General features: G+C 41.6%; 1 protein-coding gene across 1 annotated transcript in view; it reads right to left on the bottom strand.

Annotated features, from left to right (window-relative positions):
- Positions 1-22,500, bottom strand: part of LOC127008412 (uncharacterized) — an 83,903-nt gene that overhangs the window by 5,317 nt on the left and 56,086 nt on the right. The window contains exon 2 of the mRNA XM_050880541.1: positions 5,638-6,831. Within this exon, the coding sequence (XP_050736498.1) occupies positions 5,638-5,796 (159 nt within the window). The 5' untranslated portion in view covers positions 5,797-6,831. The remainder of the gene's footprint in view (positions 1-5,637; positions 6,832-22,500) is intronic.

Below are 22,500 nucleotides of genomic sequence, written 5' to 3' on the forward strand. Positions count from 1 at the left end.
GTATGACATTTAAGTTTTCATATCCACCCCCGTGCTCTCTCTCTCTCTCTCTCTCTCTCTCTCTCTCTCTCTCTCTCTCTCTCTCCGCCATTTCCTCCAGCGACCAGGAATCAAACCCAACAAAGGATTAAGAGCCAATTTGCATCCCTTCCACTCTTCCTCTTAACCTCAAGTGAAATCTGAAAGCCTTAATAGGAGAGTCAATGGCCAAGGTGATGCTGGAGGATAAGGAGGAGGAAGAGGAGGAGGAGCATTTGGAGTTTTAAGGATCAGAACATTCAATGACATTCGTGAAGGTGGGAGACGATAAGTTTAGAGACGGTGAATTTCCCTTGGATTTCCTGGACCACAGAGGCAGATCAGGAGGTCACTGAGGAGGAAGGAAAAAAGAGTCCCCTAGCCAAAGAAAGAGTCCCAATTCAGCTCACCCTTACCTTAGACCACTCCAAACAGACCCCAACATGAACGAATACCAGTCCAGCAAATAGTGACTAGTCCAACAGCCCCAGTGTAGAGAAATCCGCTGCAAAAAATAATTATAAGACCACTAGCCCCAAGAATAGTCCAACCCAGTACCAAACTTGCCCTAGACCACCCCAAACAGACCTCAACAAGTACGAACGCCGGACCAACTAAGCGTCCAGTTCAGTACCAGTCCAGAACAGTCCAGTCCCAAATCAATACCTAACCCAAACCAGCCCCCAGTAGCGACCTTCAGACCCAGACAAGACCCAGACTCACCCACACAGACACCAGACAGGTACAAAAACAGCCCCATACCATCCCTTGCATACCCAGACCACGATCAGACCAGGACCAGACCCAGACAAAACACAAACTCACCCAGACAGACACCAGACAGACAGACAAGCACAAAAAAAGCCCCAGTCCCATCTCGTCCCCAGTCCAGGACCAGACCAAATCAGACCCACCCCGCCCCTCAAGACCAGTGCTATGTAAGTCCAACGGTGCAGCAAATCCTCACCGCAAAAGACTCGCGACGAAAGGTTATGGGACACGACGAAAGGGTTATGGGAATGGTAATGGGAGGTAGTACTTGGTTTAATGGCTACGGAGCTGAGTGGCTTCCATACCAGTGGCGTGACGTAAGTGTGTGTGTGTGTGTGTGTGTGTGTGGGTGAAGGAGGTGGCTAGGTTTCTCATCACACTTTTCTAACTTATCATTTCGTCATTACATATATTTTTCCTTTCCAATTCATGTTTCACGCTTTCATATCTCTCATTTCATATTTTTCTTTCTTCTCCTGCTCCTCCTCTTCCACTTCCTCCTTCTCTACCAGCATTTTCATTCGCCTACTCTCTCCTCCTCCTCCTTCTCTTTCTTCCATTTCGCTAAGTCTTCTAAATCATTCTCGAAGCAGCCAAATTTCTCTGTGTTGCGTATTGGAGTACTTCAACGTTTTAACTTCGTCTTCCTTTCTAATTCATGATTCCAACTTTCCCATCTTATCATTTCACTACCACATACAATTTCAACTTCAATCCATGTTTCTAAGTCTTCTAAATCACTCTCGAATCCACCAAATCTTTGTGCTCCGTATAAGAGTATGTCGACGTTTTAGCATCGTCTGCCCTTGAGCCGCAGCAGAAAACCGGTTCCTCCCAGACACAGAAAACGGGACAGCGCTGCCGCAGAAATCGATGGGCACAACGATGACTGCGGTAGTTTCATCGATTTCTCTTATTTCTTCCCTCCGCGCAAAATGCAGGTACACACACTATAAGGGATGATGGTGTGTGATTTTTTTTTACGCTAGCCGCCATCATCATCATCATCATCATCACCATCATCACCACTACTGCGACTGACCATATTGCTGCTACTACTACTACTACTACTACTACTACTACTACTACTACTACTACCACTACTACTACGAATACCACTACCACAATCACTACAACCATTACGAGTATTACAACATCACCCCAAACCCATATTATAGCTAACAAAAACACAAACAACCTCTACCACTACTAATACTATTACTACTACTACTACTACCACCACTACTACCACCATTACTATTACTTCAAAGGGCACACTAACCTATACTACCCAACCCTCTTCTACCCTATTCAATTCTCCTCTGCGTGGCTGGTACAGGATTTAAACACATTCTTTATCACCTGTCAGAGAAGCGACCGTTTCTCTGCCTTCCCGCCAGCGATGCACAGCGCGGCACAGACCAAGAGGAGAAAGAAATTGCCTCCAAAAATATATAACCAGAATTCTAACAAAGGAAATAAAGTAGGAAATGAAAGAGGAGGAGGAGGAGGAGGAGGAAGAGAGGGAGTAGAGGGGGTGGAGCAAGAGAGGAGGAGGTGGAAGATGAAAAAGAGGTGGAGGAGGAAGAGGAGGAGCAGAGAAAGGAGGAAAAAGATGAAGAGGAGGAGGAAGACGATGAAGAGAGAAGGAAATGGAGAAGGAGAAGGAGGAGGAGGAAGAAGAGGAGAAACAGAGGAGGAGGGAGAGGAAGAAGACAACAAAGAGGAGAGAAGAGGAGGAAGAGAAGGTGAAGGAGAAGGAGAAAAAAGTGAAGGAGAGAAAGAAAGGAGGAGGAGGAGGAGAAAGAGAAGAGAAGGAGGAAGAGAAAAAGAGAAGGACGAACAAGAAAACCGAAAGAAATACGATGAGAAGGAAAAAGAAGAAAAAGAAGAGGAAAAATAGGATAAAGAGAGAGAAAAAGAATTAAAAACAGAAAATAATGCAAAAAAAACTAGGAATCCGACATAAACATAATTCCCAACCCCAAAAAACTGCACTAAAAGCGATTCGATTATCCAATACCAAACAACATATACAACAAAACATACAGCAACTCAAACACATACGTAAACAAGAGCCTCGATATATCAGGCTTAAATACAGCTTAGTTTCCGCTTTCAGCCGCCAAAGCTTGACAGAAAACGGACAGAAAACGGAGCCTAACGCCGATAGAGAACGGGTAAGCCTTGCAGAAATCGGAGTTTATAGGGCAGACTACGCTGATTGTGGAACTCGTTGGAAAATCATTAAAACTTTCCCTAAAAAAATAAGGCAATAGTTTCCGTGTAATAGTTGTACACACACACACACACACACACACACACACACACACACACACACACACACACACACACACAGGGCAGAAAATGGTCACTAGGTCCAACTTTTGCGTATTTTCTACCGTGTGTATGACCCTAATGAACGATGGAAGAGGAGGAGGAAGAGGAGAAGGAGGAGGAGGAGGAAGAGGAAAAGGAGGAGGATAATGATCACGTACTCAAATGCATTTCTGATACGATTTCGACAGCTGTGATGGCTCTTCTGATGGGAGGAGGAGGAGGAGGAGGAGGAGGAGGAGGTAAATTAGGTGAATGGATACTAATATTTCGCACGTGTTCCACTCTTGTTCCCATTCTCTCTCTCTCTCTCTCTCTCTCTCTCTCTCTCTCTCTCTCTCTCTCTCTCTCTCTCTCTCTCTCTCTCTCTCTCTCATCTCCTATAAAGATAAATTACGAACGGACGCACATTCCTTCTTCCTCCATTTTTAAGTGATATTATTTCTATTTATTTTACTGTATCTATTTTTCTCATCTATAAATTTCACTTCCGATGATGAAGACTTGCGAGTTTCGAGATCTTTTCCGAGCAGTAGTTTTCTTTTCTTTTCATTTTCGTATTTGTTTTTCTTACATTCCATCACTTTTTATTCCTACCTGTAAGTCATACCACAGCGTCTTACCTTCTTACACCTGCTCTCACTTCCCTTAACCTTACCTAGCAACCCCACCTCACCTTATACCTATTACTTATACTTAACTTCACATCTGCCCTTACCTTACTTTTCCGCACCTAGCAACCCTACTCACCTCATGTTTCCTTTACCGTCTTTCGCTTGGCCTCACCTCCCGTAACTAACTACATAATATTTACCTCTATAAGTAAAAAATAACAGCCCTTACACATCCATAAGGTCTCTCAAGTACACACGAAGCCTCTTTCTCTCCGTCAGCACCGCCAGTTTGTGACAATTAAGCAAAAACCTCCGTTACAAACACGTATTACTCTACTAGATATATTTAGTGTGTTTCTACCTTGACTAAGTACCCCTATCAAGGAAACTATGACTCCCCCTACCCATCCATAAGCTCTCTCAAGTACAACTGAGCCACTTATTCTCCTTCCTTCAGCACCGCCAACTTGTGACATCTAAACAATAACCTCAATTACAAACACGTATTGCTCTACTAGATATATTTAGTGTGTTTCTATCGCTAACAAGAACACTATGACTCCCCCTGCCCATCCATAAGCTCTCTCAAGTACAACTAAGCCACTTATTCTCCTTCCTTCAGCACCGCCAACTTGTGACAACTAAGCAAAAACCTTCGTTACAAACACGTATTACTCTACTAGATATATTTAGTGTGTTTCTATCGCTAACAAGAACAATATGACTCCCCTTACCCATCCATAAGCTCTCTCAAATACAACTGAGCCACTTATTCTCCTTCCTTCAGCACCGCCAACTTGTGACAACTAAGCAAAAACCTCAATTACAAACACGTATTACTCTCCTAGATAAATTTAGTGTTTCTGCCCCTATGAAGAACAATATGACTACCCCTACCCATCCATAAGCTCTCTCAGGTACACAATAAGCCGCTTACTCTCCTTCAGCCCCGCCAAGTTGTGAAAAAAATAATTAAGTATCCCAGGCCGTAGGTGGACAGCCCGCCCCTCACGCTGAAAAATGCGGCAGGTGCGGGAGACGGCGGGGAAATTTAAGAGCCCAATTGCTACTTTCGGCGCTATTTTTTTACCCGAGGCTGCAAACTTTTCCTTTCCTCCCTTCCTTCTTTCCCCATTGCCGCTTTTTGTGGGGGTACTTTTTTTCCCCGTGTCAGGCTGGAAACTTTTGTCTTTCGTTACTTTCTTAACTTTCGTCTTTGCTTTTTTTCTTTACTTCTTTCTTGGGGGTTTCTTTGACAGTTACATCAATTGTTTGTATTATATCTTTCTTCTAGTCACCTCCCTTCCCTTACTGGTACCTTACCCACCTCACGCCCACTTCTTAACTTCTCGTACTTGATTTCACACCTGCCCTCACCTTACCTCACCTGACCTAGCAAAATCATCTCACCTAACCTGACCTTCATTCTCCTACCCTACCTCCTTACCTCAATTCATCTCACATAACCCACCTCACGTCACGTCCTCGTTTACCTTCTCATACTTAACTGTACACCTCCCTTACCTTACCTTACCTAACCTAACAGCTTCCATAATCACCTCACCTAACCCTACCTTCCTTCTCCTACCCTTACCATACTTAACTTTACACCTGCCCCTTACTCACCTTACCTTACCTAACCTACCGCTACCAATGCCTCACCTCACACCTCTTCTTACCTCCTTTCTCCTTCCTTTGCCTCCTTACCTAGCAACCCCACCCACCTCACCTCACGCCTCTTACCTTCTCATACTTAACTGTACACCTCCCTTCCCTTACCTTACCTTACCTAACCTAACCGCTACCAATGCCTCACCACACACCTCTTCTTACCTCCTTTCTCCTTCCTTTGCCTCGTTACCTAGCAACCCCACCCACCTCACCTCACGCCTCTTACCTTCTCATACTTGACTCCAGGCTTAATGAGGTGGACGAACCCCGCGGGCAGCCTGGGGACCCTGAGCGTGGGGTGGACGCGTGGGACTTTGGCGAGCCGCAGCGCCAGCACCGGCAGCTTGCTGAGGAACGCCCGCCACCCGCGATGCTTCTTGTGCATCGCGGGGGCGGGCGTGGAGGCGGGCGTGGGCGTGGTGGTGGTGATGATGGTGGTGGTCGACGTGATGGCGGTGGTGAGGAGAGGACAGTGATGGGGTGTTGATTGGAGTTGATGGGGTTGTGAGCGGGTTTGTTGTTGTTTTTCTCCTTTTCTTTTCGTTTTCTTCTTCTCCACTCTTTTATTATGCTTTTTCTTTGTTTTCTTGTTTTCCTATTTATCCTTCTGGTCTTTTTTTCTTTACTTCTGCTTTTCTTTTATCTTATTTTCTTTTCTCTTCTTGATGTGGTTTGATGTAGACGCGTTTCGTTTTTCTTATTTTCTTTTTTCTTTTCTTTTTCTTCTCTTCTTTTTCTCTTCTGTGGTGTTTTTTTTCTTTTGTCTTATCCTTTTCCTGCAGTCAGACTTTATTTTCTTTTGTTTTCATTAATCCAACTTTTTTTAGATCTTTTCTCTTGTGAACTTTTTCTTTATTTACCTTCCTTCAACAGTTTCAGATGGCAGTAATATCTTGTTCTCTCAGCTTGCAGTTAATTTTTTCTACGATACATATTTCACTCACAACGACGATGAAGAAGATGAAGAGCAGTTTCGAGTTTCATATCCAACATTTCAGAGCAGCAGTTTCATTCCTGGTATTTTTTCCTTTCATTATTTTTTTCTTAGTCTCTCATCACATTCCATCACTTTCTTTTTCTTTTGTTTTTTATTTGTTATCGTTCCTGTTGTTATTTTCTTGTTATTTTTCTCTAATTCTCCCATTACACTCCATCACTATTTCTTTTCCTTTTGGTAGTTTTTTCCTTTTTTTTTCCTTAACTATCTCATCGCCCTGGGCATATTTCACCTCCTGGGAGAGTTTAACAGCCCAGGCGTTTAATTAATAGGTTTCCAGTGCCCTTTTTCTCTCTCTCTCTCCTTGTTCCTTCAAGTATTTCAGAGCATGTTTATATTTTATTTGGTTTGTTTCTACCTTCCTCGCTCTGAAAATGTAACCCCGACTCCACAATTCCTTTTTTTCCACCACTTTCTGTATTTCTGAGCCACACGAGAGAAAAAAGATTATACTACTACTAATAATAATAATAAAAATACTCTTGGTACTCATTTCTCATCCACTATCTTTTCATCCATCTATTTTTCTTCTCTTTCTCTTCCTTCAACGTCTCTTATCTCCCTCATCCAGTATCCTTTTCGTCATCTACTTCTCTTCTTCTCTTTCTTCTCCTTTTACTTATCCTTGTATTCCTCTTTATTTTCTTTTAATACCTTCTCGTTTTCTGTTATTATTTTATCTTTCAACAAATTATTTATTTTTCTATCTACACTTTACTTTCTATTACTACATCCTCCTCCTCCTTCTTCTTTTTCCTTTTCTCTATCTCCTCTTTATTCTCTACTACTACTACTTCTCCTCCTCCTCCTATACATCACACTCCCTTCCTCACTCCCTTCCCTTCCCTTCCCATCAACTCCATATTTCTGCATTCCCTTCACCATATTTTCGCTTGCTCTCCCCTCTCTCCCCTCGCTCCCCTTCGCGTTCATTTCCCCAGTCGATATTTTCTCTGGGCGCCCATAAGAGATGCAGCGGCGAGGGACGTTTGGCCATCAGGGAGATTAAGAAAAAGAGCGCCGGTGAATGCAAGCCACCGGGACCCCAGCCAGCCAGCCAGCCAGCCAGAGCGAGGAACCCATCGGAAAAATTATGGTTGTGCTGGAAACTCTTCTATGTGTGCTGACCGACTGAGTGACTGGATGAGTGTGTGGGTGGGTGAGTGAATGACCGTGGGAGTGAGTGAGTGTCTGGGTGAGTGGGTGAGTCAGTGATTGAGTGTGTGAGTGAGTGATTGACTGACTGAATGAATGGGTGTGTGGGTGAGTGAGTGAGTGAGTGAGTGAGTGAGTGACTGACTGACTGACTGAATGAATGAATGAAAGAAGGAAGAATGGATTGGCGGACTTACTGAGTGATTGACTGACTGACTGACTGATTTACTGACTGACTGGGTGACTGACTGAATGAATGATTGACAGGTTGAATGACTAACTGAATGAATGAATGGATAACGGACTGACTGACTTATTAACTGATTGACTGACAGGCTGACTGACCGACTGACCAACGTACTGGGTGACGATAAAAGGAGACAATGACGAGGAACGCAAAAAACAAGAAAGGAAGAAAGAGGGGGAAGAAGGCTGATAGAGGAATAGGGGAGAGAGGAGGAAAGATAAGATAAATGAAATAGAAATAAGTTGATAAGAGAGACAAGACTTCAAAAGAGATATCCAGTGTAGTTATATGTATTCTCCGCCTCCATATCCCCTTCTACGCTCCTAACCTTAATACAATACTTACGATAATGGATTCAAGAGGAAATAAAAAGACATAAAGAGCAATATAACGCACGCCTCTTCGTTATCATTATCCTTCCTTTGGCAACCGAGAAACCTGACCACACACACACACACACACACACACACACACACACACACACACACACACTCGCAGCCTCACGATTTTTCCCACGCGAGCAATAACCACGCACATCTCATTTCCTTACAAGAGATTGAGTCATGTTAGGGGTAGCTCTCTCTCTCTCTCTCTCTCTCTCTCTCTCTCTCTCTCTCTCTCTCTCTCTCTCTCTCTCTCTCTCTCTGATAAGAATTTTAATATCAATTTAAGATTTTTTTCATATGAAGGTACAAATTAAAGGCACAGGGAAGGACAGGTAAGGTCATGGAGTAGATATTTGAAGCGCATCAAGAGAAAAAAAGATAAAAAGTATATATGAGAAAAGATTAAAAGCAAAAAGGAAAAGAATTGATAACATAGAACGGAGAAAAGAGAGAGAGGCAAACAAGAATGAGAAAATATAAAAAAAACAATATAGAAAATAACTCATGAGATAGAACATAATAAATAGAAAAAAATAAATTAATAACAATAGAAAAAAAGATCATAGAAAAGAAAGGAAGGCAGAGAGAAAGTGGCTTAAAAAGGGTACCGACGGAAGAAAAGAAGAGAGATAATGAAGGAAAATTTATGGAGAGAAAAAAAAGAGAAAGGAAGAAAGGGAAGGCAGATAATGTAATAAAGGACAGTAAAAGGATGATGGAAGCCACGTAGAAGATGGAGCAATACCGTGAATTGAATAGATAATAGGAGAGAGAGAGAGAGTTAGGGTGATAGGAGGCAATAAATTCACCATTCTCTCTCTCTCTCTCTCTCTCTCTCTCTCTCTCTCTCTTATTCAACTTATTCCTACATTTCAAGACATGAGGAAGAAAAAAAATAACAAAAAAATAAATAAATAAATAAAAACGTAAAGAAAATAGATTAGAAAAAAATGAAAAGAGGAAAAGGAAAACAACAACAACAAAAGCAACAAGAGGACACAGGAGGAAAAAGAGGAAAAAAAAGAAGAAAACGGAGGAAAGGAGAAAGAAAGATCAAAGAGAAATTCAACAATGGACGAACATACAATACAAGGAAGGGCTATCTTGAGAGAGAGAGAGAGAGAGAGAGAGAGACCTACCCTATCACTTATATATCCTTCCTTTCCCCTACCTTTCTAATACTTTATACCTAAACGGATTACATATCAGATCTCTCTCTCTCTCTCTCTCTCTCTCTCTCTTATGAATTAATACGTTTAGGCCTCAAAAGTTTTATTCCATTTCCGTGAGAACGGAAAAATAACGACATAACAGGAATTTCTGGAAGGGTTATTACGTTAGGTGCGTGCGTGTGCGTGTGTGTGTGTGTGTGTGTGTGTGTGTGTGTGTGAAAGAGGTGGCAGAAGAAAGAAGAGCAAGGAGAGTGAGGGAGGTGGAGGAAGAGGATGGAGAGAGAAAGTGGAGGAGAGAAAAAATAGATGGAGGAGAAGGGAGGAGGGAGTAATAATCGTTTCCACTTTTTTATTCTCCCTACAAACTGTGATCCTATTGTCTATTACGAAGGAGAGTCTCGTCCTTATACTTCACGGCTCGGTAAGCATTCAGATCCTACTCAAGCGGGTCCAGTACCAAGTTGTATAGTGGTGTTTAAGGCTCGCTCTGTCCCACTATTGGTTTTTGGTGTATAGAGACGAAGGGAGTTGTGTGTGTGTGTGTGTGTGTGTGTGTGTGTGTGTGTGTGTGTGTGTGTGTGTGTGTGTGTGTGTGTGTGTGTGTGTGTTTTATCTTCATTAACTTCTTTTCTTTATCTTCTCATGATTATTCTTGTTCTCATCTTTATTTGTTGTTCCTCTTTCTCTCGTTTTCGTTCTCTTTTTCTCTCCTCCTGTTTTTCTTTTTTTTTTTGTTCTTAATCGGTTTCTTTCTCTTTCTTCTCCACTTCCTTCCAACCACTACATAATCCCTTTCTAATCTTCTTCTTTTCCTCCTCCTCTTCTTCTCCTCCTCCTCAATTATATCCTTTTCTCTCCTTTCCATCTTTCACTGATCTCATTTCTCCCTCTCGCGATCCCACTCCCCTCCCGCTCTCTCCAACTCATGCACTCCCTTACTCACCCACCCAAACTCATCCATAACCCTCCTTTCTCTTCCTCACTCACTCACCTCATCCTCTTCCACCTCTCCACCTCTTCGCCCATCCACTACCATCACTTCCGAGGGGCTCACAATCTATCCTCACATTCACTCTTTTCACTCACCAATTCATAAGTCTACGGATCTTTCCCTTCCCCTTTCCCATCCTCCCTTCCTCCTCTTCCTCTTCACCCCTTTAAATCAGGTGCCCTCTTCCTCCTCCTTCACCTGTTCCTGCTCTCTCTCAAGTATCTCATTGCACAGGTGAATATAAAGAGGCAGGAGGAGCAGGAAGGTAAGGTAAGGTAAGGTAAGGTAAGGTAAGGTAAGGTAGGGTGAGGTGAGGTAAGGTGAGGTGAGGTAAGGTAAGGTAAGGTAAGGTAAGGTAAGGTAACGTAAGGTGAGGTAAGGTGAGTTAAGGTCAGGTGAGGTGAGGTGAGGTGAGGTAAGGTAAGGTAAAGTAAGGTAAGGTAAGATAAATTAGGTGAGGTGAGGTAAGGTATGGTAAGGTAAGGTAAGATGAGATGAAGTGAGTAAGGTAAGGTAAGGTAAGGTAAAGTAAGGTAAGATAAGGTGAGATAAGGTCAAATGAGGCGAGGTAAGGTGGGTGATGCCCCGAAACACACCTTTTTTATATGAACATTTTTACCCGAGTTTTCCCTTTCAATCCCGTTCTTTCTTTCTTATTATTTGCGGTGTTCCGAGGAAGGGGAATTCAATGACGCGAGCCTGGTTTTGCATTTTCGATGTGTAAAGATTTTTATTTCACGCGAATATATAAATGTGTTTCCAGCTCTGGCCTAACGATGCGCGGGTTTGTGTATATATACGAAGAAGGAAACGAAGAAGAAAAAATGGATTATAGAAGAGACGAATGGTGAGTTGGAATAAGAAAAAAGATATGGAAGAGAGATGGAGAGCAAGGAAGGAAGAAGTAGAACGAGAAGAGGAGTAAGAACGAGGTGGAGGAATAAGCAGAAGGATAAACGGAATACGAATTAAGGTGAAAAAGATGATAATAAAGAACAGGAATGAGAGAAGAGAGGAAAGAGAATATATTATAACACAAAAATGATAAACAGCATAAACAGAATAAGCAATAAGGAAGAAACGATGATAAAGAACAGGAATAAGAGAGAGGAAGGAAACAGAATACATAAACACAAAAAAAATAATAAGCAGCATAAACGGAATAGGGAATAAGGAAGAAACGATGATAAAGAACAGGAATAAGAGAGAGAGGAAGGAAACAGAATACATAGAAACACAAAAAAAATAATAAGCAGCATAAACGGAATAGGGAATAAGGAAGAAACGATGATAAAGAACAGGATTTAAGGGAGCAAACAGAAAACACAGCAACATAGCAGAAGAGAATACCAATACAAGAGCGAATAAACACGAGAAAGACAAAGGCTAAGAGGATAATAGAAGAGAAGAGAAGAGAAGGGAGGAGAGGGAAGAGAAAGGGAATAACAAGAAGCGATAATATACGGGCAATGGAAGGAGGAATAAGAAGAGGGAGAAAAATATATGCAAGGAAGATAGGATTGGGATAACGTAGAGGGGGAGATGACATAAAAAAGGAAGGATATGAGTACTCGAGAGAGAGAGAGAGAGAGAGAGAGAGAGTATAGACAGTAAAAAGAAGGAAATGAGAAGGAAAAAAAGAAAACATGACAGATTTGAGAAGGAAGAGGAAAATCAGGAAAAGGAAAACAGTATGAAAAAAGGAGGAAGAGGGAGACGCAGAATAAAGAGGAGAGAAGAGTAGAAGAGGAGAAAGAGGAAGAAAAAGAGGAGAAAGAAGTGGAGAAGGAAAAGAAAGGAAGGAAGAGGAAAATGAAGAGGAAGAACAAGGAGGAGGAGGAGGAGAAAGAGGAAAAACAAGAGGAGATACGAGTCCTGGGAAATCCATTAGTGTCCCCCCTTGAAGACATATTATTATTACGACAAAGAAAACGGGAGGGTTGTATTTTTTTTAGCTATTAGTTGTTGTTATTATTGTTTTTGTCCTAATGATGAACGAAGTAATAACGGCAACAGCTGTGGTGGTGGTGGTGGTAGTAGTAGTAGTAGTAGTAGTAGTGGTAGTAGTAGTAGCAGTAGTAGTAGTAGTGGTGGTAGTAGTAGTAGTGGTAGTAATAGTAATAGTAGTAGTAGTAGTAGTAGTAGTAGTAGTAGTAGTAGGGGAAACAGGAAGAAGAGGAGTAGGAGAAGGAGGAGAGGAGAAGGGAGAAAGAGGAAGAAGAGGAAGAGAAGGAGGATCAACCGTAGAAGAAAAGGAGATGGAGGAAGAAGAAAAAAGATGAAAAAATGAAGAAAAAAATAAACGTAAAGGAAAGATTTGCAACGAAGAAAAGGAGAAAAAAATAATTAAAATAAGAAAATGAGAAAAAAAATATCTCAAAGGAAAATAAATACTGAACCCCAAATGTTATAGTGAAGGGATTAAAAATGTGTCCAGGTAATGTAGTTATAAATATTTCATTACACACACACACACACACACACACACACACACACACACACACACACACACACACACACACGTATTAAAGGGACACTGTTTATCGTTTTATTTACATGTGGTTGACTTTCGAGGGTAAACTAATGCAAAATAATGAAAAATAAATAAAAAGTATGTAGTAAAAAAATAATAGATTAGTGTGTGAGTAAATGAATAGAATGTGTATTTAATCTCTCTCTCTCTCTCTCTCTCTCTCTCTCTCTCTCTCTCTCTCTCTCTCTCTCTCTCTCTGACGTTTATCATTACTAATTAAAATCTGAGCGTCAATAAATCACTTTAGGACAGTAATTGACGGCGATCACCACAACATTTATCTCACTCACACACACACACGCACACACACACACACACACACACACACACACGGCCCTTCCTCTATCGTATTTTGAGGCATTTTATTTGAGGCGCAATTTCCTTTTTTTCTTCCTTTTATGCTTGTGTGTGTGTGTGTGTGTGTGTGTGTGTGTGTGTGAGAGAGAGAGAGAGAGAGAGAGAATATCAAGTGCAGCATCTTTCCTTCTTTTCTTTATTTTCTTTCTTCTTTCACTATCTTCTTTATTATCATATTCCGTTTTCTTCCTTTCCCTTTTTTTTCGAAGCACAAATTTACCTGTTTTTTTCTATATTCATTTCCTCTTTATCTTTTCCTTTTTCTCATATTTTCTTATTTTTCTCTCAGGTTCATCTTTGTCTTCATTCCTCTCCTTTTTCCTTTCATATTTTTTTTACGTTGCTCTTCTCTCTTTTCTCTGGTTCTTTTTTCTTCAATGATTATTTCATATTTCTTAATCTTTATTTCCTTTTTTTCGTGCTATTTTATTCTGCGCATCCGTGGTGGCGGGTCGCGCAATGTATATTTATAGGAAAACATTCAATTAACTCCTTATGTGACCCAAAAATCCAATTATGGACCCAGAATAACAAGAGAAAGACCCGCGAGGAATGAAAAATAACACACGCACACACACACACACACACACACACACACACACACACACACACACACACACACCGTAAACTAATAACAGGATAGTTGGAACAAGTTTAGTCAAATAAAATATGAGTTTATCGATTCTGAAATGTCTTTACACGAGATAGATGGACATACATACATACATACATACATACAGACAGACAGACAGACAGACAGACAGAAAGACAGATAGACAGACAGACACGAAGACCTCCAGGAAAGAGAGACAATGAATAACAAAACAATAGATTAATAGAAAACAATAGAAACTGAAAAAATAATAGCAAAAATACGGAAAAAAATACTTATTCACTGCCAATCCAAAAAATATGACAAAAAAAGATGAAATATAAATAAGTAAATAAATGAAAATAATAAGAAAAACATTGAAAAATTAAGGAAATACACACACAAAAATATATCCATTCACCTTCGCTCCTAAATTATACGACAAAAAATACTGAAAATGAAAATACAATACCACGAAAATACACAAAAATTACACTAATACCTTAAACACACACAAATCGAAATATGATAATGGCGACCAAAAAAAGAAATATAAAGAGTTGTTTGGTCGACTAACTCCACGCCACTCCACCACAGAATAATCATCTACTCCACTGTGTTCATCTCAACTCCACCGCCCCACATTATTATTAAGAGGAGAGAACAACTATATTTTTTCCCCTCTCCCCTTCCCTCCCTCCCTTCCCTTCCCTTGTCCTTCCCTCCCTACCCTCCCTCTCCCCTTCTCTCCCTTCGCTTCCCATCCCTTGTCCTTCCCTCCCTACCCTCCCTCTCCCCTTCTCTCCCTTCCCTTCCCTTCCTACCCTTCTCTTCCCTTCCTTACCTGTCTCTCTCGTAACCCTTTTCCCTTCGCTTCCCTTCTCTTTTCAGCCATTCCCTTCCTTTCCTCACTCCTCCCCTTCCCTTCTCTTCCTCTCTCTCTCCTCCCTTTCCTAACCCTACCCCCTTCGCTTCCCTTCTCTTCCCTCTTCTCCTATCCTCTCTGCCCTTCTTTCCTCTCCATTCCTGCAATCTCTTTCATATAAAATAAGCAGAGGGAAGGAAAATAAATGGAATGGATACGAATGAGAGGAAGAAAGGGGAAGGTAAAATGATAAGAATGAAGCAAAATGGGAAAAAGAAAAGTTTAGTGAAAAAGAAAGAGAAAGGAGAGGAATGAAAAGACAAAGATGAGACCGACAGGAAAATGGAAAAAAAGATAAGGAAAAGAGGGAAATAAAGAGTAATAAAAGGAGGAAAAAAGGCAAAATTGTCCCTCACCTTTCTCTCTCCCACTGTCTATCTCTGTCTATCCATCTGTTTATCTCTCGCAAAAAATAATGACCCAACAAAACACGCGCCCGCCATAAAAGTGAAGTGTTTATTTATCTGCATAACAAATGTAATTATGGAACACAACCGTCACTGTTTTTTATTCATTTTTTCCGCCAGTTTCCCCTCGCTATTTTGTTTTGGGTCCACGCGAGGCGAATCTTTTATGAAGCACTTTATTTATTCTCCGATGGTTATTTATTTTCTAATGAGTCGTATCAGTATTATTATCCTATTCTTTGTTTACTATATACTTCTGCTGAGTGGTTAGCGCGTCAGCGTCGCGTTCACTGCCCGCCGCCACAGCTGGGATTTTTCCGACGTCGCCGAATGGCCCAAGACTACCCACATGCTGCCCTGAAGGCCACCTGTCAACCCGGACCCTAGATTCTCTCCCTAAAAGAGAGGGTCAGTGATGAACTCGGGGGACAGCATGAGCCAAGCAAGATGGCGCCAATATAAACACTTGCCTGAGCCACAATGGGCTGGGGCCGACCATCAAGCCTCAACAAGAAAGCCTACCCCAATCATGGGTCGAAACGTTAAAAAAAAAAAAAAAAAAATGCTACGGTGAGGGACAACCACGCTTTCACTATAACATTATTTTACCTTATAGTCTTTCACCCATTTCTCTATCATTCCTTCTTTCTTTCTTTCTTTCTTTCTTTCCTTTTTTCTCTCTCTCATTTTCTCCATGACGAGGTTATTGGAGGGAACAGAGTCAACAAGCGAGAGTTACAACAGTTGCCTTGGTAAATACTGATATTGGAGGAGGAGGAGGAGGAGGAGGAGGTGGAAGACGAAGCGGGGCGGTTAGTACTGTTAATAGTGGATATGTTTTGAGAAATGACAACGTTGAATAAGGTCTGTGTAGTTCTCTCTCTCTCTCTCTCTCTCTCTCTCTCTCTCTCTCTCTCTCTCTCTCTCTCTCTCTCTCTCTCTCTCTCTCTCTCTCTCTCTCACGTCACGGGCAGGTTTGTGAGTGATTAGCGTCCACACCTGATTATACCTGGCCCGGATTTTTCCATTAACGTGATCACCTCCCTCCCTTCCTCCTCCTCCTCCTCCTCCTCCTCCTCCTCCTCCTCCTCCCCTGCTCTCTCCCTTTCCCCTCTTCTATCCCTCATCCCCCCCTCTCCTCCTCCCTCTTTTCCCTCTCGTCTCCTCTCCCTCTCTCCCTTTCCATCCCTCTACCCAACTTTCTATTGCGTCATCTCTTCCCCTCTGTCATCACCAACCAGCCCGCTTAATTCTTTTCTTCATTCTTTTCTCTCTTTTCCTTTTCTTCCTCTCTCTCTCTTCACCACTCCACTCCTCTTCCACTTCTTTTCCTCCGCTCTTCCTTCTCTTTTCTTTACTACTCTTTGTCTTCCTTTCTCATCTTTCCTCCTCTTCCTCTTCCTTCTCAAACTTCTCTCTTTCTCTATTCCCTTGTCTCTCCTCTTTTCTTCCTCCTCCTCCTCCTCCTCTTCTTCTTCTCCGTCCCCCCTCCCCCCCTTTGTTTTAACTTTCATTTCTTTCCCTTGCACTCTTCTCTCTCTCCTTTTCCTGTTACTTTTTCTCTTCCTTTCTTGGTGTCACACTCTATAATCCCTCCCATCCTTTCCCTCTCTCTCTTCTTTTTTTCCTCCTCCTCTTCTTCGTTACCCTTTTCTTGTTTTATCTTCCATTTCTATTTCTTTCATTTCTTTCCTATGTACTCTTCCATCTTTCTTTCCTTTTCCTGTTCCCCTTTTTCTCTTCCTTTGCTATTCTTCCTTCTTCCTTTAAACCGACCTCTCTACTCCCTCCTTTCCTTTTCCCTTCTTTCTCCTCCCCTTCCTTCCTTCCTTCCTTCCTTCCCCTTCTTTCCTTTCCTCTTCAACACCCTTCTACACGCTTCCCTCTCCTCTCCTATCTTCTTTTCTCTCTCTCTCTCTCTCTCTCTCTCTCTCTCTCTCTCTCTCTCTCTCTCTCTCTCTCTCTCTCTCTCTCTCTCTCTCTCTCTCCCCATTCCTCCTCTTTCCTCTTCCTCCTCTACATCACTATTGACAAAGAGGGAAGGAGAAGGAGGGAGGGGGAGGGGGGGAGGGGGGGACAATGCACCTGCGGGGGACATTACGCTGATTAAATATATTCACGCAGGTACGCACGCACGCACGCACGCACACACGCACGCACACACGCACGGTTATTAATAGAGTAATGAGGGTAAAAAAAATTATATATGCATAGTTCTGCGTCATTAGTGTTTGGGGTGACTTATCCTTATTATTTCCTCCCCTCCTCCCTTTTTTTCTCTCTCCTCGCTCCCTTTTTCTTTCTCCCTTTCTCCCTGTTATTTCATCCCTTTCTCCCTTCCTCTCGATTTTTCTGTTTTCCTGTTTTCTATCTCCTGTTTTTTTTCTTTCTTCCTTCTTTTTTGTCTCTCCTCATTCTTTTTTTTCTCTCCCTTTTTTTCATGTTAGTTCATCCCTTCCTCCCTTTTTCCTTCCCTTTTCTCCCTTCCTCTCGATTTTTCTGTTTTCCTGTTTTCTATCTTCTCAGTTTTTTTTCTTTCTTCCTTCTTTTTGTTTCTCCTCATTCTGTTTTTTCTCTCCCTTTTTTCCTTTTACTTCATCCCTTCCTCCCTTTTTCCTTCCCTTTTCTCTCTTTTCCCTTTCGACTCTTCTGTTTTCCTGTTTTCTATCTCCTCAATTCTTTCTTTCATTCTTCTCTTCTCTTTTTCCCTTTTTCTTTCTCCCTTTTTTTCCTGTTACCTCCTCCATTCCTCCCTTTTTTCTTCCCTTTCCTTTTCTCCCTTTCATTCGACTCTTCTGTTTTCCTGTTTTCTCCCTCCTCAATTCTTTCTTTCTTCCTTTCTTCTCTTCTTCTTTTCCCTTTGTTTTCCTGCCTTCTCCATTATCATCGCCCCCTCATATATATTTTCCCTACCTACCCATTTACCTTCCTACTTACCTACTCAATGCTACAGCCTTCCTTAACCTGCTAACCTACCTACCGGGTCATCTACCTTTCTTTTTTTTTATTTTTCCTAACCTATCTTCCTTATTCTCTACTTCACCTCTTCCTTTCTCTTTCTCTCTCTTTTTTCCTTCCTTCCTCATTGTTATTCTTTCCTTCTCTTCCTTTCCTTGTCTCCTCCCCTCTTCCTCTCTCTTCCATAAACAACTTGCCTTTCCCAATATGCTCCTTCCCCTCGTCTTCTTCTTCCTCCTCCTCCTCCTCCTCCTCCTCTTCTCCTACATTCTTTTCGCCCTCCTCCTCCTTCTCCTCCTCCTCCTCCTTTCTCTCTCCCTCACATACTTCCCTCCGTGATGAAGTGGAGGAAGACGTTCATCATCTTCCTCCCTTCACCTGCGCGGAGGAGGAAAAGCAGGTACGGAAAAATACAGGTGTGGAGCGCTCAGCTGATGAGATGCGCTTCCTTACCATTTTTTTATATATTTTCATTCTTTTCTTCGTCTCCTCTCTCTTATCTCCCTTATCTTACCTTGTCTTCATTTTTTGTTTTCATTCTTTTCTTCGTCTTCTCTCTCCTATTTTCGTTATCTTTCCTTGTCTCTCTATCCTTCTTTTTTTCCTTCCTTTCTTTCTCTCGTACTTCTTTTTTTTATCTTCATTCTTCCCTTTTTTCCCATTTCATATTTTATTCTTCGTCTCCTCTCTCCTATCTTCCTTATCTTACTTCGACTCTTTATCCTTCTTTTCTTCCTTCCTTTCTTTCTCTCGTATTCCTTTTTTAATCTTCATTCTTCCCTTTCTTCCCATTTCATATTCTTTTCTTCGTCTCCTCTCTCCTATCTTCCTTATCTTACTTCGACTCTTTATTCTTCTTTTTTCCTTCCTTTCTTTCCCTATTTCTTTTTATATCCTTCTTTTTTTCCTTCATTTCTTTCCCTCGTATTAATCTTTATCTTCATTTTTTCCCATTCTCTCGTTACACTCCCTCCCTTCCACTCTTTCGCTTCCTTATCTTCGTTTTCCATTTCCTTCTTTACCTTCCTCCTTTCTTTTTCTCTCTATTTTTCTCATGTTTGTTATTTTTTTTTGTATTCGCTTCTCCTTCTTCTTCTTCTTCTTCTTTATCCTCTCTCCCTTTCTTTCTCTCTCATTCTTGGTATTCAATTTGCTTTGTCTCTTATTTTCGCTTTCTCTTTCCTGCTTTCCTTCTTAGAATATTCGTTTTCTCTCTCTCTCTCTCTCTCTCTCTCTCTCTCTCTCTCTCTCTCTCTCTCTCTCTCTCTCTCTCTCTCTCTGCCCTTTCATTTCTTATTCTCCTTCTTCCTCTCTCTCCTTCTTTCTACGCCTTTCGTCTTTCTTTTCTTTTTCCTTTCCTTCTCATTCCTATTTGCTTCTTATATATTTACTCATTGTTCCTTTCCTCGTCTCTTTCTCTTCTTTCTTTATTTTATTTTCATTCTTTATTTTCATTCTTTTCTTCTTCTTTCCATCTTTCGTCTTTCGTTTCTTTTTCCTTTCCTTCTCATTCGTCCTTGTGTTTCTTATATATTTACTCTTTGTTCCTTTCCTCGTCTTTCTTTCTTCTTTCTTTATTTTATTTTCCTCCTTCCCTTCCTAATGCATTCCCCTGTCTTCATTCCTACACCTGTCTTCCTCTCCCAGTCTTCCTCTTACTTTTCCTCCTCCTCCTCATATTGCCTTCCTTCTTTCTTTCCTTCACCAACCTCTTTCTTCTCCTTTCATCTTTCCATTCACTCCTCCTCCTCCTCCATTATCTTCTCTCTGACATGCTTTCACATACTTTCCCTCAATCTCTTTGTCTCCTCTTCCTCCTCCTCCTCCTTCTCCTCCTTCTGGCAGCTGCAGGTGATCTAATTTACTTCCCAAATACGGAGGAGGAGGAGGAGGAGGAGGAGAAGGAGGAGGAGGAGGAGGAGGAGGGACACCGTTTTTGCAATTCGAATAAAATTTAAGCGTTCACAACAACACACTGCATTGCTTCTCTCTCTCTCTCTCTCTCTCTCTCTCTCTCTCTCTCTCTCTCTCTCTCTCTCTCTCTCTCTCTCTCTCTCTCTCTGTGTGTGTGTGTGTGTGTGTGTGTGTGTGTGTGTGTGTGTGTGTGTGTGTGTGTGTGTGTGTGTGTGTAAAAAGAAAAAATATATATTACCACGAATACGAAAACATAAAAAACAAACAAAAAACAAATAAAATAATAAAAATAAATAAAAGAAAGAAAGAAAGGAGAGAAAAACAGAAAAAATACAAATCAACAAATAAATAAATAAAATAAAATAAAATAATAAACAAAAACAATCCCAGAGCTCACCAGGTAACAAAGAGACAGGTGTTGGCAGGAAAGGGAAAGTGTTTCAGGCTCAAGGGTTACAGAGAAAGAGAGAGAGAGAGGACCAGGTGTAAAGGGGAGGGGGGAGGGGGGAAGGGGGAGGGGGTGATGGGTGGTTGGACAGGTGGCCGAATGAATAATGAATGAACAGGTGAGGGCGATGAAAGGGAAAGCACGGAAGGGGAGAGAGGGATTCAGTTCACAAGGTGCTATATATATTCTTTTTTCTTTTTTTCTTTTTTAATTTATTTTAAGAAGGAAGGAATGATGAATGGAAGGAAGGAAAAGGAAGAATTGATGGAAGGAATGAAGGAGAGGAGAAAAGAAGGAAAAAAAATTTGATGGAGGGAGGAAGGAGGGAAAGAAGGATGGAAAGGAAGGAAGGAAGGAAGGAAGGAACAAGAATAGGGGGGAAATATTAATCCTGTTTTCATGATACTGTTTTTTTTGTATTATTTTTTCCTTTCTATTTCCATCTCCTCCCTTCTTTCCTTCCATTCTATTTCTCTCTCTTTTCTTCCAGCCTATATTCTATCCATCCTTCACTCTTCCTCTAATTCTATATAAAATCGTAGGTCCTCCTCCTTTATTTCTATCCTATTTCCTTAATTAGTTTCTATCATTCAATTATTTGTGGCATTTTCTATCCATTTGCAATCAACGTCTCTTATCTGACACTCAATTTTCTTTTTTTGCTTATATAAATTGACTACGTTTTAAAATTTTCCACAATACAAAGTGGTTATCTCTCTCAATCAATTACCTACATAACTAATATCAAACATTTTCTCTTTCTCTCCCTGTCCCTCCCTCTCTCCCTCTCTCAGATACTTAATTTCCTCCCCGCCTCACTGAGTTCCTTAAGCCACACGAGAGCAGCTTGGTCTTGTCTTGTTTCGACTTAAGTTCGTGTAATTACTTTGTTTCTCCTTCACTAAGTCTTGTTTTTCTGTCTCTCCCTCTTTCGAACTCACCAACCGACTGCTCTTTTGCCTTGACGAGAGAGATGGAGGAGGAGAGAAGAGGAGAGATGAGGAGACGGGAGGGAGAAGAAGACAAAGGGAAGAGAAGTTGAGGGAAGAGAAAGAACCAACCGACTGCTCTTCTGCCTTGACGAGAGAGAGAGGGAAGGAACAGAGAAGAGGAGAGATGAGGAGACTGTTAGGAGAAGGGAGGGAGAAGAAGACAAAGGAAAGAGAAGTTGAAAGAAGAGAAAGAACCAAGAAGAAGAAGAAGAAAAGGGGATGAGAATGAAGGAAAAAAAAAGGAGGAAAAAGAAAAAAAGGCAGGAAGGTAAAAAGGAAGGTCGGAATGAAGCAATGGAGGAATGTAGGGAATAAGGAAGGAAGGAAGGAAGGAAGAAAACAAGGAAGAAAAGTGGGAAATTAGGATGAAAAGAAGACAAGGGCGTAAGTAATGAATAATTGAATGAAGGAAGGAAGAGCAAGAAGGAAGGGAAGGCGGAATACAGGAAGGAAGGAAGAATGGTAGCAAGGGACGGAGGAAGGGAGGAAGGAAGGAACGAAGGAAAGAAGGAAGGAAGGAAAGAAGGAAGGTCAGAGGGATTGGTTTGCACAGGATCCACTCCGAAAGAAATAGTCGCTTCAATAAAACTCCCAAAACTGGATTAGTGCCATCAAAGTAACCAACAATAGGAGGAGGAGGAGGAGGAGGAGGAGGAGGAAGAAGGGAAGGAGGGAGGGAGGGAGGAAGAGAGGAAACAACGAAGAAAAGTTAAAATGAAAACACAACTACAGAGGAGGAGGAAGGGAAGGAAGAAGGAAGAAGAAGGAAGGAAGAAAGAAGGGAAGGAGGAGAAGGAAGGGAAGGAAGAAGGAAGGAAGAAGAAGGAAGGAAGAAGGAAGAAAGAGAGGGAAGAAGGAAAGAGATGGAGAGCGAGAGGGAAGGATAATTATTTTTTGAAAGTAACAAACGATAGGAAGAAGAGGAGGAGGAGGAGGAGGAAGAGGAGGAGGAGGAAGAAGGAAGAAGGATTACCCGCCTTTTGAAAACCTTTAATTACATAAGCCTCTTCCTCTT

This window comes from Eriocheir sinensis, chromosome 37 (genome assembly GCF_024679095.1).
Source record: "Eriocheir sinensis breed Jianghai 21 chromosome 37, ASM2467909v1, whole genome shotgun sequence".
Classification (NCBI taxonomy): domain Eukaryota; kingdom Metazoa; phylum Arthropoda; class Malacostraca; order Decapoda; family Varunidae; genus Eriocheir; species Eriocheir sinensis.